The 20,916-nt window shown below is 38.9% G+C and overlaps 1 protein-coding gene across 1 annotated transcript in view; it reads right to left on the bottom strand.

Moving 5' to 3' along the window:
* The window catches only part of LOC126298341 (uncharacterized), a 56,721-nt gene extending 36,469 nt beyond the window's left edge, over nt 1-20,252 (bottom strand). The window contains exons 1-2 of the mRNA XM_049989637.1: nt 20,223-20,252; nt 19,810-19,968 (exon numbers count right to left, since the gene is read on the bottom strand). Coding sequence (XP_049845594.1) covers nt 19,810-19,959 — 150 coding nt within the window. The 5' untranslated portion in view covers nt 19,960-19,968; nt 20,223-20,252. The remainder of the gene's footprint in view (nt 1-19,809; nt 19,969-20,222) is intronic.
* Between the last annotated feature and the right edge of the window lie 664 nt (nt 20,253-20,916).

The following is a 20,916-nucleotide window of genomic DNA, read 5'->3' on the forward strand; positions in this document are numbered from 1 at the left end:
AAGTGCCTCAAAACCTTTTCATGATTGACTTTAGTTTCTTTCAGATTTCTAGATGCTAATATGCTAATACTGTGAAACTGCTTATATTGTCAGAACACAAATCCAAAGATACTTCTTTAATGTATAGCAATGATTCAGTAATGAAACAAATGCCAAGTCAGACTCTCCTAAGGAGTCCATGTTAAACTGGAAGTCCCCCTATAATGGGTTCGATAATTTAATCAATAGGTCAAAAGAAATCATTGGTGTATTAGCTTCAATAGGACCAGACCTTGTAAAGCACTGTTCTGTTGACATCAGCCTTTGTGTTGCTCGGTTTTTCTCAAGATTTCATTGACTTTTCACATTCTAAATTGAGAAGGTTGAGGTATATTTTTAAGATCAAAATTTCTAGACAAGAAACAATATAATCTGATTTGTGTTTCATGTGCTTACACTACATCATGTTAAAAAATGTCACAAATTATTTTGGGCCGCATGATCCAAGGAAATTACAAAAGAATTTTAATTCTGCTGTGGTTGTCCACTTCATACATCGTAACACCTACTGCATTGGCATCCCACTTCATGTCCAACCGACATGGGATGCCTGCATCACAGGGCATATATTCACCAGGAAAACCTACACCATCTGCCTTGTCAAAGCAAATACTTACTAGTGGCCACAACACAACACAACACAACACCAGGTCTCCACCAACAGCTGTCAGAAACTGCTGCCCATTTGTGGAGCCTGCAGAACAGCTTCACCAGAGGTCGTAGCTAGCCCAGGAACTACTCTGATATGCCAGGCACATGGTCGGAAATAGTTTCTGCACATCCATCTGCCAACGCGCTTTATAAGATGGTGCACTGCTGGCAAAAGGCAGTTCTGCTGGAAGGATACAGAGCTGCCGCCCCAGCAGCCGAGGCCAGATGTCTCTTCTAGCTGGCCAGATGCCTCTTCTAGCTGGCTGATCTCTTGTAGATGGACTTGGTATAGTCGAAAAACCTCTTGACATTGTAGAATTGTTTGTCGTGTTCGCTCCCCACGAAGAGTCAGGTCTTTTCTATTATTATTATTTGTTATTTTATATTTGTGTCAATCTGCAGTTGGGATCAACTCAGCTGTTCTTTTGGAGATAGTATTATTGTTTCATTTTGGTGAGTCCAATAAACTGTTTCTGAACTTGAGTTTTCTGCATTTTTATTCTGCTAGTGCAGATACTTCATATTCCCTTCTTTCTTTTTGTCTGCCTCTGTAGCTGAGTAGTCAACAAAAGCTGTTTGTCATTTGGTGGACCTGGGTTCAGACCCAACAACACCTGGGAGAGCAGTGTGCTGACCCCACATTCACCCATACTACGTACAAGTCATGTCATTGGTCGAGGATGGCACACTATTCAGTCTGTCCAGACTGGGCATGTATGAGGTGAGAACATGGGACTTTATAATTATATTATCTATCTTTGTTTCCACCCAGTACCAAGATAAGTAATCTTTTCTTGCCAAGACTGTAACTAGATAATACGAGGTCAAAATAGTATTTCCAGAGTCATACCATAACAAAGCCTTCCACTGCACAATACAAATGAACTTTCTTTTGAAGGTGTTTATTGTATTCAATTTTTCCCCATTGCATTTGTACCATCTTGTACATTTATCTCTCCTGCATTTAGATAAAAGACTAAGCATGTTTTTCTTAATTTTTGCTTCTTAAATAAGCCATCAATATGATGATTTGTCTACAAAGAAAATGGACTCTGAATGCATTGCAAGTGTAGATGAAAATGAATTCTCTGACATTTTGAAGTTACCAAGATCACTGTGGTAACACTCTGTTATCACTCGTATCATATTGGCACCTAGGCAGCTGCTACCAACATGATTCAACCTGTTAGTGCTGGTGCCCAGTGGCACAGGTCCAGTTGCCAGGCAGTAGGGTCAAATACTGGACACAGCACCATTTTGGAAACAATGCACGCAGGCAACGGACAGTACCAGCTCAAGATACTGACAAGCAATCTACTTGATATAATCCTAGAGTGGTGTATACTGAGCCTCATTCTGTTATAGTGTGTTCTCATTTTAACTTGAATCTGCACTATTGTATTTTGCCCAGCATTGTACTTGGACTGTGTATGGAATTTCTGAACTGTTAACTCATTTAAGTGATTTACACTTTAGGTGCATACTTATTTTTGTGTGTGAAGTTACTACAACCATATTATCTAAATGAGCTGAATATGTACATTACAGCAGTGAGATTATAGAAAAATAGTAGCATTTGACATTTAAGTAAGACCTTTGGCTTGGGCGGTTATATCGTTATTGTTGTAGTCTTCAGTCCAAAGACTGGTTTGATACAGCTTCCCAAGTTAGTTTATTCCATGCAAGTCTCTTCATCACTGCATAACTACTGCAGCACACATCCCATTTCTACATGATTATTGTAATCAAGAATGAAGAATGTTCAACCTCATCAATTTTTATCTCCAATATTTCCCTCCATTACCAAATTAACTACATTGCTGATGTGTCATGATATGTCTTGCTAACTTATCTCTTCTTCAGAAACACTTATCTTACTATTTCTAGCCTGAATTTTATATACTCTTCACTTCTGACATCATTATTTTGCTGTCCAAATAGCAAAACGCATTTAATGAATTACTGTCTCATTTCCTAATCTAATTCTCTCAACATATGCTGAATTAATTTGACTGCACTCATTTACCTATTTTAAATTTGTCGATGTTTATATTATAACCTGTTTTCAGGAAATTATCTAATCCACTCACCTGATCTATATTCATTGTCATCATTGATTGAATTATAGTGTCATCAAAAAACCTTAAAGTTTTTATTTTATCTCTCTGAACTTTCAGTCCTTTTCCAAATTGTTAGTTTCATTTGCTGTTTGATCTGTGTATGCAAAGGATAACATATAACATTGGGTACAGACTGCAATCTTGTCTCACTACCTTCTCAACTACTGCCTCCATTTCATGTCCTTCAACTCCTGCAGATGCAGTCAGGCTGCCATGTAAGTTGCAGATAGGCTTTCACTCATTGTAATTTATCATCAATAATTTCAAATAGTGTCTTCGCATCAGCAATATAATTTTTTTGTTTGTTTTTCAAAATCTAAAAATACTACCAACTTGCTACTCTGCTGACTTTTCTGTATCATATCTCAAAGCTATACATACATCTTCTATTGTGTTCCATTTACCTATTTCAGTCAGCTATTGTACAATGCTTCCTCTGAGACTTTCAACAAAATCTGGTTGTTTCAATTTATCCTGGTCCCATCTTCATAATATACTATTCTTCTTCACTCAGAGTTAATCTGCATTTCACAACCAATAAATTATGATCAGAGTCCAAATCTTATCAATGCCCTTTGGGTGAAATTCTATCAGATGGCTGCTCCCCATATCCATTTCCTCCAGTGCATATTCTCCTACTGTTTTTCCTTCCCTCCCTTTTCCAAGTATCAAATATCAGTCCCCCATTACAATTACATTCTTGTATCCATTAACCCTTTCAGATCCATTTAATACAAACATATACATTAATCTTTACTGTATGATAGCTGCAACAGAAATATTGTTACCCAATGGAAACCTCATGTACACATTTGTGAATGTTCAGTCTTTTCATCATGCACAAGTGCTGTCAAATGTTGGGTATGACTATTTAAATAGTGACAAGTCAAAGCAGCAATGTGCACCAGTTTGTGATAGCCAGAATACACGGAAGGAGTTGGTTAGTTATATTCCACTGTATAACTGAGTATGATTATTCTTATTTTGCATGGTACATCTACATACATACTCTGCAATCCACCATACAGTGCGTGGCGGAGGGTACCTCGTACCACAACTATCATCTTCTCTCCCTGTTCCACTCCCAAACAGAACAAGGGAAAAATGACTGCCTATATTCCTCTGTATGAACCCTAATCTCTCTTATCTTATTTTTGTGGTCTTTCTGCGAAATGTAAGTTGGTGGCAGTAAAATTGTACTGCAGTCAGTCTCAAATGCTGGTTCTCTAAATTTCTTCAGTAGCAATTCACCCTTTCCTCCAGAGACTCCCACCCAAGTTCCTGTAGCAGTTCCATAACACTCGCGTGACGCGTGATGATCAAACCTACCAGTAACAAATCTAGCAGCCCGCCCCTGAATTGCTTCAAAGTCCTCCCTCAGTCCGACCTGATAGGGATCCCAAACGCTCAAGCAGTACTCAATAATAGGTCGTATTAGTGTTTTATAAGTGGTCTCCTTTACAGATGAACCACATCTTCCCAAAATTCTACCAATGAACCGAAGACGACTATCCGCCTTCCCCACAACTGCCATTACGTGCTTGTCCCACTTCATATCGCTCTGCAATGTCACGCCCAAATATTTAATCGACATGACTGTGTCAAGCTCTACACTGCTAATGGAGCATTCAGGTATTACAGGATTCTTTTTGCTATTCATCTGCATTAATTTACATTTATCTATACTTAGAGTTAGCTGCCATTCTTTACACCAATCACAAATCCTGTCCAAGTCGTCTTGTATCCTCCTACAGTCACTCAACGACACCTTCCCGTACACCACAACATCATCAGAGAACAGCTGCAACATTGCTATCCACCCTACCCAAAAGATCATTTTTGTAGATAGAAAACAACAGCTAACCTACCACACTTACCTGGGGCAGTCCAGATGATACCCTCACCTCTGATGAACACTCTCCATCAAGGACAAAGTACTGGGTTATATTACTTAAGAAGTCCTCAAGCCACTCACATACTTGGGAAACAATCCCATATGCTTGTACCTTAATTAGGAGTCTGCAGTGCAGCACCGAGTCAAAGTCAAGGAATATGGCATCCGTCTGATACCTTTCATCCATGGTTCACAAGATATCATTTGAAAAAAGGGCGAGTTGTGTTTCGCTTTCTAAAGCCATGCTGATGCATGCACAGCAACTCTGTAATTCTGAGGATCCGTCCTTGTGCCCTTCTTACATACAGTCGTCACCTGCGCTTTTTTCCAGTTGCTCAGGACTTTACATGGGGCAAGAGATTTGCGATAAATGCAAGCTAAGTAAGGTGCCAATGCATTAGAGTACTCTCTGTAAAACCGAATTGGAATCCCATCAGGACCTGGTGATTTATTTATTTTCAACCCATTCAGCTCCTTCAGAACCCCAGGGATGTCTATCACTATGTCCTCCATATGGGAATCTGTACGAGACTCAAATGGCTGTATGTTTGTACGATCCTCGTACGTGAAAGATTTCTCAAATGCGAAAATTAAAATTTCAGTTTTCATTTTGCTGACTTCTATTGCCGGGCCAGACTGGTCAGTGAGTGACTGGGTGGAAGCCTTCGACCTGCTTTCCGATTTTACATAAGACCAGAATTTCCTTGGGTTTTCAGCAAGATCTTTAGCTAATGTATGACGGTGGTAGTGGTTGTATACTTTGCGCATCATTTTTTTTACAGCAGCACGAATCTCTACTAACTTTTGCCTGTCCTCATTCTCCCGAACTTTTTGTACCACGAGTGGAACTGCCTTTGCTTCCTGAGCATTCTCCGAATTGCGCTGTTAAACCACGTTGGATCTTTTCCATCTGTAACCCACTTTTTTGGCTCATACTTGTCCAATGTGTGATTTACAATGTGTTTAAAATTTGCCCATAATTCTTCCACGTCCATCGTACCAGAAGTAAATGAAGTCGATTCATTTACTAAGTGGGATGCTAACAACTGCTTATCTGCTCTTCCTAGTAAGAATACTCTCCTAGCCTTCTTGACTGACTTTTTAACTTTCGTAGCCATAGTCGTAATGACAACATCATGATCACTAATCCCTGTCTCAACACTGACACCGTCGATGAGGTCTGGTCTGTTCGTGGCTACCAGATCTAAAATTTTTCCATTACGCGTTGGCTGTCGATTTAGCTGCTCAAGACAGTTTTCAGATAATGTGTTCAAAAGTAATTCACATGAGGGCTCGTCTGTACCACCTGTAATGAATCCATAGACATCCCAGTCTATACTAGGTAGGTTGAAGTTGCCTCTGACTCATATATCTTGATCCGGGTACTCCTGCAATACAGAATGTAGACTCCCTTTGAATGATTATTGAACTGTCACAATGGAACCTGGTGGTCGGTAATAACACCCCACAATTAACTTTATTTCCCCTAGCCCTGTTAAACATTTCCAGATAGCTTCACAATCACACTCTACTTCAACCTCAGTAGACACAATATTTTTGTCAACTGCAATGAAGACAACACCTCTTACAGTGTCTAATCTGTCTTTCCGATACAAATGCCAACCCTCACTAAATATTTCAGCACTTCCCACCTCAGGGTTCAGCCAGGTCTCAGTCCCGAGAATAATTTGCGCGCCACATGCTTCCTGGAGTGCAGTAAATTCATGAACTTTATTCCGAACACTCTGAAAATTTACTGCGCCTGCACGTCGATTGGTGAGTGATCATCAGAACACCTCGCACTACTGCGTAGCCTAAAAATCCCCAATGTGGACGTCACAAGTACTCTGGTACCCAAGTAGCTGCTTCCTTTGAGTAGTGCACCCCTGACTTATCTAGGGGGCGTCCTACAATTCCCCACCCAATAGCACAAGTCTAGAAATCTGCAGCCAAGACTGCCACAGAGTCGACAAAGCCTCTGGTTGAGACCCTCCACTCGGCTCCTAACTGAAGGACCCCGATCCACTCTGGGAACGATGCTGCAAATAGAGAGCTCTGTTTGCACCCCGCGTGCGAGGCCAGCGGTCTTCCCCAAATCCGTCAGCTGCCCGTACAAACTGAGGATTGCCTCAGAACCCAAGCGACAGGCATCATTGGTGCCGATGTGAGCAACTACTTGCAGACTACTGCACCCCAGACGCTCAATAGCCACAGGCAAGGCTGCCTCCACATATTGGATGAGGCCCCCCGGCAGACAAACCGAGTGCACATTGAATTTCTTTCCAGCCCTGTATGCTATCTCCCTAAGGGGCTCTATCACCCATCTAACGTTGGAGCTCCCAATAACCAGCAAACCTTTGCCCCAGTGTGCCTGCTCGGGCCCAGCTGAAGGAGTGGCCGCCTGCCCACTGACAGGATGAATGGGCGAGGCCAGGCGGAAAGCCTCTACATTGGCCCTCCACCTCGAGCGACGCGAACGCGTTGCAGTCTGCCACTCACCCTGAGGTGAGGGCGGCCCCAACGCGCCGGGTACACTAGAAGGTGCTTCGGCAGCTGAGTCAGCGGACTCAGCAAGCGACACCTGGGGTCATATCACTCCTCTCAAATACGAGAATACACTAGGATTTTATGTAATTAAATATGCAAGTGCACAAACACTCGGAAAGAAATTAAGAATCAAACTACAAAACAAATATGAAAGCTAAATACGCGACTCGCTACTGCACTGCTGCTGCACTGATACTTCACCAGTGGCTGCTCAAGGCTCCGTGAATTATCAGTTTATTTATTTCAACAGTGAAAGTTTCAAAATTAGTTATTTTAATCCATGAAAAGAAATCAGTTGTAAAATATATATTTCAAAAACAGGTACATAGTTTAGTTTAAATTTTGCAACTAAAATCATTAATAACTTGCCAAGAGCCTTAAAGTGTAAAGGATGATTTTCCTTTTTCCAGAAAAAAATCGAGTATGAAAGGATTAACATACTGAATAATTTCTTTATAGCATCATTTATCTTTTTTACAATCTCTTTATTATCAGCAGAGCAAGTAGGCATATAAGTATTATGGTATTCCATTGTTTTGAGTTTATCTTTGTTACAGTAATGTGTCCACTATGTTATTCATAGCAGTCTACCTGCACTCCTGCTTAACTTTCAATTACTGGACCTACTCCTGCATTATCTCTATTTGGTGTGGTAATGATAATGTTGTTCTGACTCAACTGTAAATCCTATCCATCTAGCCACCAAACTTCGCTAACTCCCACTGTATCTAACTTCAGTCTATTCATTTCTAATTCCAAGTTCTCAGAACTATACACACAATTAAGGGATCTCACACTCCAGAATGTCTACTGTTTGTTTGCTCCAAAAAAAGATCTTTTCAGGTAATCCCCACCATGCAATCTGAGTGGTGACCTATTTTAAAGTTTGCATATTTTAGTCAGGATATTTTCGTCATCATTCAACATCAAAGAAGAGTTGCCTGTCAGGGAACATATGTTAGTTTGGCCTCTCCATGGACACACATCACCCATCAGACATTGCTACTCCTATAATGTTGCTAACTGTATCATTGAAACATGGCTGTCTCTCCTCCTCAGCAACATCCCTGATTTGTGGGGGAGTTTTAGTGTTACATCTACTAAATAGCACTCTGTCTTCAGGCTATGAGTGGCCTACCGGGATCATCCGACCACTGTGTCATCCTCAATGGAGGATGTGGATAGGAGGTGTGTGGGGTCAGCACACCGCTCTCTGGGTCATTATGATGGTATTCTTTACCGAAGCCGCTACTATTTGGTCGAGTAGCTCCTCAATCAGCATCACGAGGCTTAGTGCACCCCAAAAAATGGCAACAGCACAAGGCGGCCTGGATGGTCAGCCATCCAAGTGTCGACACCTCCGACAGCGCTTAACTTCGGTGATCTCACGGGAACCAGTGTACCCACTGCAGCAAGGCCGTACATCTACTACATATAATAAGTATTGGCAAGTGTAAAAAATATCAAGGACCTGCAGTTTTGCTATTGCTATTGGTAAGGGAAATAGGTGGAAATACTATCTTAAGTAACTTATCCAGCTATATTCTTGCTCCAAATCCATAATCAGTGAGGATAGTGAGAAGCAGAAGTACAGAAAAAAATCAGAGAAAGATATGAGACAAGTATCTTTCAATCAAACAACAAGTCAAATGCTGCAATTGTAAATATGTACAGGAACACTGGAAGTACAGCCAATTAGGTACTTATGAGTTCTTTTAAAAAATATGTCATTATGTTATTCACAGCAACATAATGTTGTTTCATGATTTACTCTCATGTCCACATAAATAACAGTGGTGTAATGTTCTGCTATCATACAGTAGCGCAAAATAGCTAAATTAAAATGCTGTATAGCAGGACTGAGTTTTTCCAAGATCATACAGTAAGAAAGATATGCAGAAACATGTGATAAGCCAGTCACATTTCACAGCAAGACTTTCAATCCATTTAGAACATTAATCTTAAAATTTAAGGACATGCACTAATTTGTTAACTCCAGGAGATGAAAGTGGACAAGTAAATTCACAGATCAAGAAGCCATAACCTCTTGTACTTCATGTAATAGCCTACTCAAACAATTACTATGCATCATGTTTCTGATTCACACTTAATGTAAGAAAAGTGAAAACTTTTTCTTCTACAGCAGCCTCTTGTTACTCTTCAGGTGCAGCCACAAAGAAAGGCAAGCGGAGTTACTTGACACAGACACCCCCTTCCCGCTAGAATCCGTGACACAAACATTTTACTCGTAGTAGAATTGTCATATTTCTTAGAAATGATTGTCTGTTTTGCTAGAGGCCACAAATATAGCATTGCTGAACATGAAACACTCGGCAGCTTAAGTTTATTTGGTAGTCACAGTGTTCATGCAAAATTAAGCCACTTCTTTGGGGTGACAGTGGTTTGAACGCTGTCCTGGAGGCAAGGCAATGTGAACCTTTACTGAATAGTGTCAAGATATTGTTCCCAACCTCTTCCTCATACAATTCTAATCAAACAACAGGAAAAGATCGGTCCACTATATTGGCATGTGGAGTCCAATGGCAGTTCTGTTTCTTCAGCCCAACACAATGCAATTGAATTCTTTACTGATAACCACTTATGAATTCCACATGGTCTGCACCCTTTTTGCTGCACAACTTAACCACAACAGCAGTTTATATTTTACACAACGCAAACAAGACCTGTCGCATCTCATTGATATTACATTCAGTGTGACATGCACAAGGATCATAAAAGACCATGCAGAATGTGTCCATATCAAAAAGATGTCATCTCCAGGAATTGGCCACTACTAATATGTTGTGAGTTGCAACATAATGCTGGTTACATGCTGGAGTTAATTAATGATATGATACCACTTCAGATCATTAACTCAAAATGTTGGAATCCATAATCATAGTAATAATATAAAATATATACTTTGTATGCACCAATGATGTAATATTTTCGAGGTAGGTTTTGAGGTAAACTACTTTCAAAAATTATTGAAAGGATAGCTATCAGTTTTTGAGATCCACTAGGTTTTATGCATATCCAGTAAAATTTAATTATTATTGTACATTATGATTTCAGATCATTAACTCAAAATGATGGTATCCATAATAACAATAATATTGTAAAATATTAGCTTTTATAGACCAATGAAATAATATTTTAAATGAAAGTATCAATATAAACTGCTTACAAAATATACTGAATGGATAACTATCACTTCTTGAGATCCAACTAGTTTTTCATATATCCAGTAAAATTTAGTTCTTTGAGTATGACACATCTCAAAATTCACCATACCGGATGTATTTCGCAAACTGCTCCCCCCATCCCCCCTTCACCAAACTTCATTCCTTGGGCACATTTCTGTGAACACCTCAGATATTCCATATACCATAACTTTCCTACACCACACAAGAACCAGGTGACACAATAATGTTAAGTTCGTATGATACATTATAGAATGAAAAATTGTCTCATCTCAAACTGCTGTAACTCCTAAGGTACAATGTCCTGGGTATTTTATCTTCTTGACCCATGAATAGTCCTATTCTCTCTACCCACTTTCCTACTTCTGGGTGATGCAGGACTATCTGGTTCCAAACACTAGCATTTACACCAATTTTTCACTGTATCTATGTCTGCTGTCATCTAATCAGTTGTGGTCTTCTCTATATTTATGTGGCTGTAATTTAATTTTGAAAATCAATTTTCCTTAATGATGCTTGATCAGGAAACATGCAATGAAAAAAATTATTTTTGCTAAAAAGCATCAATCGGTGAACAGGTTTTGTAAATATGTATAATTCATTTTCTAAACAAATGCTGTCTATACAACACTGTCAGTAATTATTAGTCTACCAGATGTTTAATTCTCTGTTCAAAAATTCACCAGGGAAAAGAAATATGCTCATATGCTCACAGAGCCTTATATAAAATCACTCATTACTGCAAACATATGCTGAGAAAAGAAGATCCTACAAAACACTAACAAGGAAGAAGAGAATGGCACACAGGGAAGAAGAGGGAAGAAGACTATCTGAAGAAGCCACGAGAGACCCATTCATTGCAATCCGCCCCCAAAAGCAGTCACAGTCACACTATATAAGCATGGAAGAATGGACGAGACATTTCAAAGACATTCTCAACAAAGATAGTAGAGAAGGAGCACAGGTAGCAAGTCAAGAGCTCACACCACAAGAGATGGCAGCCTGGTCCCCACTCACTCCGAATGAGGTCTGAAACTACATTGAATCAACAAAAAGGAAGAAAGCAGCGGGACCGGACATGCTTTACAATGAATACCTTAAAGACACAGCCCATCTGCTAGCACCAACATGGACAAAACTTTATAACAAATGTATTGAAACAGCAAAAATCCCAGGCCAGTGGAGAAAATCAATAATAAGGGTAAAGTATAAAGGGAAGGGCGACCCAAAGGACACAAACAAATACAGAGGAATAGCCTTGGAAAAAAACCCTTTTAAGGTATTCACAAAACTAATCACAGGAAAAATAAGACACACTTTGGAAGACCACCTCCCAGAATCTCAATTCAGGTTCAGGGAAAAAGATCCACTATCACAGCAGTGGAGCTGCTTTTAAAAAACATATGGGAAACCATCGATAAGAAGCAAAAATATTATGCTGTATTCATAGACTTCACAAAGGCCTTCGACCTCCTCGATCGATCATTAGTAAAAAGGATGCTCGACGAAACCCTGGGAAGAGACAGCTTCTGGACAAGGATTGTAAACTCCATAAATGAATGGAATGAGATAAGGATCTCGGACAACCTCGACCTGTCTGAACCAATAAGGCAAACAAACGGAGTACTCCAAGGAGATCCACTAAGCCCGCTCCTGTTCATTCTGGCAGCAAAGGACATTATGGAAATCGCTCTTGACGAAGATGTCGAAGCATATGCCAATGCGGACGACATTGTGATAGGCTCAAAAAACTTAAAGAAACTACAGGAGACTATAGAAGACGTGGAAAAATTGTGCACAAAACACAAGTTTGTAATCAACACTGACAAAACGGAAATGATGGTATTCAGACCAGGCGGGCAAATCCCAAAAACGACAAGAATTGCACTACAAGGAAAGCAAATATCTATGACAAAAGATTACAAATATCTAGGGATAACACTCCAGCCGTCTGCAAAGTGCTTCACTAAACACACAACAGAGAAAGTGACACAGGCCATCAGAGCGATAAACGAAATAAGTTCCATCAGAACACTAAATCTAGACACAGCTATAGCACTCTTCAAATCAAAAATAATACCGATACTGGCTTATGGGATAGAAATCATATGGATACACCTAAATGAAAGGAACTTAGAAACATTGGAAAGAGTAAAAGGAACCTATATCAAAAGAGCATTAGGGGTAGCAAAAACCACAAGATCAAGATTAGTCTACCTTCTTGCCCGAGAATCTTTCCTCATCGAGGATCTAAGGACAATGTTCTTACTTCCCAACACATCAGCATCGGAGAACCTACTAAGATCACTACTCAAGAAAAGAGAGGAAGTACCAACGGAATTCTACGGATCTGGGTCCATGATTGACCGCACTTGGATAGCAGCAAATTTAGACATGAGACACGTACTTACAACACTCGCAGTACACGGCTTCCACCATGAAATTAGTGCAAATACAACATACCATGAACTGTCAAACCTTTGCAAGTGTACACTATGTGGACAGTCTTGTGAGAGATACCATATAGAAATATGCAACAAGAGGACCAGATCAATTAGAGACTATGCAATAAATGGTTCAAACAATAATCTGTTATAATACCTGCACTGAATGTAATGTACTAAGAATTATGCAGACACTCACTGCATCCTTGTAATTCACAATAAATGTGTGTGTGTGTGTGTGTGTGTGTGTGTGTGTGTGTGTGTGTGTGTGTGTGTGTGTCTGAAGACAAAGAAAATATAATAAATTTTGATTTTTAAAAAGAAACATATAGGTCACTTAATTTTCAGTGTAGCTAATTACTTTAGGGTTGAGATTTCCCTCTTCTTCTACCATTTGGAAAAGGCATGCACCCAGACTGTGACTTGGCGTGTTAGTGCATAAACAAAAATCTTCCTTCATGTCTGGTTGAGATAAAATATTAACATTTAACAAGGTTTACATGATGTTTTCAAAATCAATTTGACACTGTTTTTCCAGAGAAGACTGAGTAAAGCATCAGTGTTCATAATTTGGTTAGTGAATGAATGTCCTGAAAAATGACACTAGGCCTAAGTATGCCTTTAATTGCCTCTTGTTTTGAGGAACAGAACAGTTCCTAAAGGCATCATGTGTTTTAGGATCTGGCAGTATGCCTTCCAAAGAGATTATGTGAGGGTAGGCAATAAATGCAAGCTCAGCGAAATAGATTACCTGTTCCTCATAAATTTTTTTGGTTCGCAAACTATCCTGTCATTTCAATTATGATATTTCTTAGCTGTCCATATGTTTCCTCAAAGTCCATTTACTATTTTCACACAACTCCCACTTATTTAAATCACAAATGTGATTATTTTTTTATGGTTTCTTCCACTCCTGATTCAAGCAGTTCTCACATCAAGCTGCATCTTGTGAGTTGCATTTAATGTATAAACTTTTCTTTATCAAACAGCATGGCTACCAATATATGCAGTGACAAATTTTTTCATTGCAGTGGCTCAGTGCTTAAGCGTGTAAATACCAGACAAGAAACTGAAAAGTTGGGCTTGATCCTTGGTCCGTTACAGTATTATTTTCCTGAAATAAACTAAATGCGCTGAAATGAATATAAACAGGTGAGTGAGAAAGAAATCAATGACAGTGCAATGATGTGAAATTATGTTAGTGCAGTCCATTCTGAAACACCAGACCTGTAGTGCAACGAATACGTATCACGACATTTGAAAATTTGTGCCAGACTGGGACCCAAACCTGGATTTCCTGTTATTTGTGAGTAGTTGTGTTAAGCATTATGGTTACTTGTGTATGCCTCCAGGACAGAATCAGTGATTCACTGTCAGTGACGTTTCTGTTTATGATTTCTTAACACTAATACCAGAGGTTCTCCTATGGGGTATGTGACAATAGCATCACTGACAGATCAAAGACAGTAGACAGCCACTAATTTCCCTGCTATAAGGGATATATTTGAAATGAAATAAATTGATTGATGGGGATGAAGTCAATGAAGATGCAGTAAAAGGAAATTATAATAGTAATAATCATTCATAATTGTCGAATCTGAAATTTAATAAATAGATCACGACAACTTAAAATTTGTAACAGGTCACAACTTGAACCTGTATTTCCTGCTTTTGTCAGAAATTGCTTCAGCAATAAAGTTTTCTAAGCATACCTTCTCCCCCCATGAACCATGGACCTTGCCGTTGGTGGGGAGGCTTGTGTGCCTCAGCGATACAGATAGCCGTGCCGCAGGTGCAACCACAATGGAGGGGTATCTGTTGAGAGGCCAGACAAACATGTGGTTCCTGAAGAGAGGCAGCAGCCTTTTCAGTAGCTGCAGGGGCAACAGTGTGGATAATTGACTGATCTGGCCTTGTATCATTAACCAAAATGGATTTGCTGTTCTGGTACTGCGAACGGCTGAAAGCAAGGGGAAACTACAGCCGCAATTTTTCCCAAGGGCATGCAGCTTTACTGTATGACTAAATGATGATGGCGTCCTCTTGGGTAAAATATTCCAGAGGTAAAATCCACCATTCAGATCTCTGGGCAGGGACTACTCAAGAGGATGTCGTTATCAGGAGAAAGAAAACTGGCATTCTACGAATCGGAGCGTGGAATGTCAGATCCCTTAATCGGGCAGGTAGGTTAGAAAATTTAAAAAGGGAAATGGATAGGTTAAAATTAAATATAGTGGGAATTAGTGAAGTTAGGTGGCAGGAGGAACAAGACTTTTGGTCAGGTGACTACAGGGTTATAAACACAAAATCAAATAGGGGTAATGCAGGAGTAGGTTTAATAATGAATAGGAATATAGGAATGCAGGTAAGCTACTACAAACAGCATAGTGAATGCATTATTGTGGCCAAGATAGATACGAAGCCCACACCTACTACAGTAGTACAAGTTTATATGCCAACTAGCTCTGCAGATGACGAAGAAATTGAAGAAATGTATGATCAAATAAAAAAAGTATTCAGATAGTGAAGGGTGACGAAAATTTAATAGTCATGGGTGACTGGAATTCCAATGTATTAAAATGGAGAGAAGGAAACGTAGTAGGTGGATATGGATTGGGGCTAAGAAATGAAAGAGGCAGCCGCCTGGTAGAATTTTGCACAGAGCATAACTTAGTCTTAGCTAACACTTGGTTTAAGAATCATGAAAGAAGGCTGTATACATGGAAGAACCCTGGAGATACTAAAAAGGTATCAGATAGATTATATAATGATAAGACAGAGATTTAGGAACCAGGTTTTAAATTGTAAGACATTTCCAGGGGCAGATGTGGACTCTGACCACAATCTATTGGTTATGACCTGTAGATTAAAACTGAAGAAACTGCAAAAAGGTGGGAATTTAAGGAGATGGGACCTGGATAAACTGAAAGAACCAGAGGTTGTACAGAGTTTCAGGGAGAGCATAAGGGAGCAATTGAAAGAATACCTACTACGTTTCCTTCTCTCCATTTTCCTATACTCGAATTCCAGTCACCCATGACTTTTAAATTTTCATCTCCCTTCATTATCTGAATAATTTTTTTTTTACTTGATCATACATTTCTTCAATTTCTTCGTCATCTGCAGAGCTAGTTGGCATATAAACTTGTACTACTGTAGTAGGTGTGGGCTTCGTATCTATCTTGGCCACAATAATGTGTTCACTATGCTGTTTGTAGTAGCTTACCCGCATTCCTATTTTCCTATTCATTATTAAACCTACTCCTGCATTACCCCTATTTGATTTTGTGTTTATAACCCTGTAGTCACCTGACCAGAGGTCTTGTTCCTCCTGCCACCGAACTTCACTAATTCCCACTATATCTAACTTTAACCTGTCCATTTCCCTTTTTAAATTTTCTAACCTACCTGCCCGATTAAGGGATCTGACATTCCATGCTCTGATCCCTAGAATGCCAGTTTTCTTTCTCCTGATAACGACATCCTCTTGAGTAGTCCCCGCCTGGAGATCCGAATGGGGGACTATTTTACCTCCAGAATATTGTACCCAAGAGGACGCCATCATCATTTAATCATACAGTAAAGCTGCATGCTCTCAGGAAAAATTACGGCCGTAGTTTCCCCTTGCTTTCAGCCGTTCATAGTACCAGCACAGCAAGGCCATTTTGGTTATTGTTACAAGGCCAGATCAGTCAATCATCCAGACTGTGACCCTTGCAAGTACTGAAAAGGCTGCTGCCCCTTTTCAGGAACCACACGTTTGTCTGGCCTCTCAACAGATACCTCTCCGTTGTGGTTGTACCTATGGTACGGCTATCTGTATCGCTGAGGCACGCAACCCTCCCCACCACGGCAAGGTCCATGGTTCATTGGGGGGGGGGGGGGGGAAGGTGTAAGATAATAGTAAAACTCAATAACTCTTGCTACACAGATAAAATGTTCATAAGAGTCAATACTTCACCAACACAACTGCTATATGCAAAAGGTAGATACAGACAAAGAAAAAATATAACTCCTGAACATCTTGCACTCTGACAACCAACTCTTTCAAGTAATTCTCCACATCACTTTCCAGTGGTCAGTCTAGATCTTGTAAATTTCATATGTATTTAAAAGCAGATATAATTTTTATCTAATCATTGTCTTCAGCAAAGTAAAACATTCAACATCAGTGTATAACAGCCTACAGTATGCCCATCATATATGCTCAATCTGCCTACTCAGTAACAACTGTTACAGTGCTGAACAAAGTCCATATGCAAAAGGTAATCTAGATCACATTTCATATGTGTTCAGTCCTGAACACTGTTATGACTTGTTACTGGATAAGCAAAATGAAAACACATAATGGGTAAATTGTTAATCAGCCCAACAGTTAATGAAAACATGAGTTCTTTAATTGTTTGGTGTAAATGAATCTGTAACTTCAATCCCCTTAAGTAGTGATATTTTCAATCACAATACTTGCTACTAAAGAACTGTGTATCCCAAAATTGAAATAGCATTCCTCAACGAGTAGTTCAATTCTGATAAACGCAGTGTTGCTTGATATCTTCCAATGGCAATGAATAGATACAAAACTGTCATGAAGATTTCCGACTTTTATCTATTTGGAATGTGGAGTCCACAATTCAAAATAAAGTATGTACATAGAACTTATGTGCTTTTCCTATTCAAAAACCTCTTCTTTTGATGAGTAACGTTTTATTTACGGTTACTGAATTCACATAATAATAAATACTGTCTCTTCAAAGTCTTGTCAGTTGGTAATAAAACAGATTACATGAAAGGCAAAGAATATAAACGACATTTTATGGATGTGCACTTAAAATTCTCATATTATTATAATGACCAAATGCCATTTAGCCTTTCAGGAAGTCCAACAAAGTGTCTCCTTGGAGTACTGATAACAACATGAATTATGTCTCTGCTACAGTTCTGGTTTCTACCACCAGTTCTCATATGAAAGAGAAATCACAAAATATAATTATACTTAAATATGTTCTCACATTATAGCTCACAACTATTTCAGATTCCAGAGAGGCTAATAGTTTATCACTCCGTAATTCAAACATCAAACAGAAGAAAAACATGTTAATTACAAAATAAATCCTTAATACCACTGGGGTTAGTAAATCACCACAGGTAACTTCTGCTACCAACCTTATGAAAACGAACTACTAGAAGTGATACAGCATACAAACCAAAACTCAGCTGTAAGCTATTACAGACCACCTCCTTGCACAGAAAAACAAATGAAGGAACGTTGTTGGCAGACTTTTATGACATTTTATACACTTGCTGGTGCCTAGTTTTCTCTATGGATATCACTACAATATAATTTTCTCTTTCATGAAACATACTTTCATTCAATGGCTAACACCAAAAGTAATTTAAGGGAGGAGGGAGGTTATCAGATCAGCACAAGACTTCGGCACACTTGACAAAGACCATATTCTAACCAGAACAAACTTTAGCAATGACTGTGCAAATTCATAAATATATAGCTACATAGCCAGGAAAAGGTATACTATTCGGACTATTACCCAATATTCTGGAAATTTCAAGTACCGGTATGTATTTAGTAAATGCAGCTGTAAAAATTCACAATTATGTAACAGTTGTTGTTGTTGTTGTTAACTATACATTATGTGTTACAGCTAAAACTAAACATGCAGAACAACACTTATGTGTGTTCAAAAGTAGGCTAATAAATATTTTATAAACAGTATCACACACAGCATGTGATAATGGTCAAAAATTAGCACCAACAGATATGGACATGCCAGTAAGAATGCAATACGAAGATAGATTATTAGGCCCATTTAACAGTGTGACTTATTAAAAACACCAGTATCTTGATCTTTAAAAGAACACAAGAGAGCAAAACATAACCATGCAGCTATAGAGTCTTTTACACAGCACAAAAAATAATACTTCATAGAATTTACAATTCATATTTAACTTGTATAAATGCAGCTTACAGTTCCTGGAAGAGAGAATAAACTCTAAGCAATGCAACTGTATCAATGACATAAGCATTCGCGTACCCAGCGAGGGGCAAGGGGGAGGGGGGGGAGGCAGTTGCTGCCCGCCCTCCCCGCCCCCCCCCCCCCCCTCCCGGTAGAAGATATTCCCAGTTTTTAACTAGTTTACTGTTTTATTTAATAAGAAACGCTGCATGTTTTCTCCGATTGTGCAAGTGAATTCTTGTATTTAAAGTGTTTATTAAAAGCAGTTTTTCACCGGTTTACTGTTTTATTTAAGTGCTGTATGTTGTCTTGAGTCCTTGTTTCCTGAGACTTGTATGACCTCCTCCCCCCCCCCCCCCCCCAGTTCAGATCCTGGGCACGCCCTTGGACATAAGTGATGATATGTGCAACAGAGATTACTGGAAACAACATGTAACTACGACGAGATTTTGTAGGCCTCTATTACATAAAACATTATAATAGTTTTAGTTATCTATCAGATATTCATTTAAATAAAAGAATTAAAGTTACAGTTTATTAACATTAAGTTATCATCATAGTCGGCTTCATTAAAATATCTGTTGACGTGATCATAGTGTACCGTAGTATACAGATCGCACTTTCAGATTGAAATGCTTTAGTTGGTGTAGGTGAATGACTGACTATACACAATTTTCGACATCTTCACAAAATACATTTTGTTGTCAGCACGTTAATATCACTAAAACATTACGCTGCACATGCACAAAAGATAGAATTTTTGCATGAACATCGTACCAAATAACGCGCCCAATATGCTTTATGTTATGTACCAACAACTAAATACAACTGTGTAAATTCACTGCAAATGAGAGAATGTAAAGCAGTACACATTTGAAAATAAGATATCATGAAGTGGTAGCCTTTCGTTAAACATAACTTATGGTAAGAGTCCAGTACCTTGTATCTGAGGCCGGGTTTGAGGTGCGGATTCAGTACTGACAAAAAGTCTTCGCCATGAGCAGAATAAAGAGACACCACTGAATCGTTGTTTTGAAGCAAGGTTTTTTCCAAGTAGTCGGTTATTTTCACATTCCCTGCTAGCCTCATTTTCTTCGACTACGAAACATCAAATAATTATTTGAAGCACGGCATCATTAAAACACAAATAACTGTTACATATATCAGGGAAAGAATTAATAAATATGGCGTGACGATAAGCAAGTCATAAAATCTCATTACATCATAGCCAATTGGTACACATAAAACGGGAAGGCTTAACAAACTTAGCGTAAAGGTAAGCAAGTAATAAAACATATAAAACTGTAAAAAATTCATGCAACTGAAGAATGAAACTCAATTTTAATACTCACATCTTTCGCACTTACAGATACATCTACCAGAAGTCAAGAAAATGTCCGCAGCAACGGCTACCATAATCTCTGCCGTAGATATTATTTGTGTTTACCACACGATATCTCGAATGTCCTCACTTCTAGCACGTACAGTATAGCAACAACATTCCAGATTTATTGGTTTGTTTCAATGTTCGCTTTCACAAAGAGGAGATTATTAGTTAATATGAGTGATAATACAGGGTTCTGTTTTCATGTTCGTTGTGGGAGAAACACCCATAAGCATAAAATAATCTCAGCCAAAACGTCTTTGAGAAGCTACTTAATCGCTTTTCATAAAATAATGTGCTTCGCAAGCTAAATGCAAAACCTGACGATTGGCGAAATTATTTTAGAATGGACTCCCCATATCACACGGCGAAATACTTGTATGAGGAGAGTAATTTTGCCACATGACCGTCTTACAGCGATATTGCGATTCCTGGCAACAGAATGAAGTTACAAAGATTTAGCAATACATTTTTCTTTCTTTCTTTATTTATTTTTTGTGTAGGTCGCAAACATCAGTGTTGTTTTACATCATTTTAAGGGTTTCTTTTAAAATTCCAATAAAACAGATAGTTGATATAAATTAACAAAACGGCATTACAAGCATAAAAAGAATAAGCCACAAAAGTAGGTGTACAATTAAAATATGTTTAATTTGTAATTA

The sequence above is a fragment of the Schistocerca gregaria genome, chromosome X (genome assembly GCF_023897955.1).
Source record: "Schistocerca gregaria isolate iqSchGreg1 chromosome X, iqSchGreg1.2, whole genome shotgun sequence".
NCBI lineage: Eukaryota > Metazoa > Arthropoda > Insecta > Orthoptera > Acrididae > Schistocerca > Schistocerca gregaria.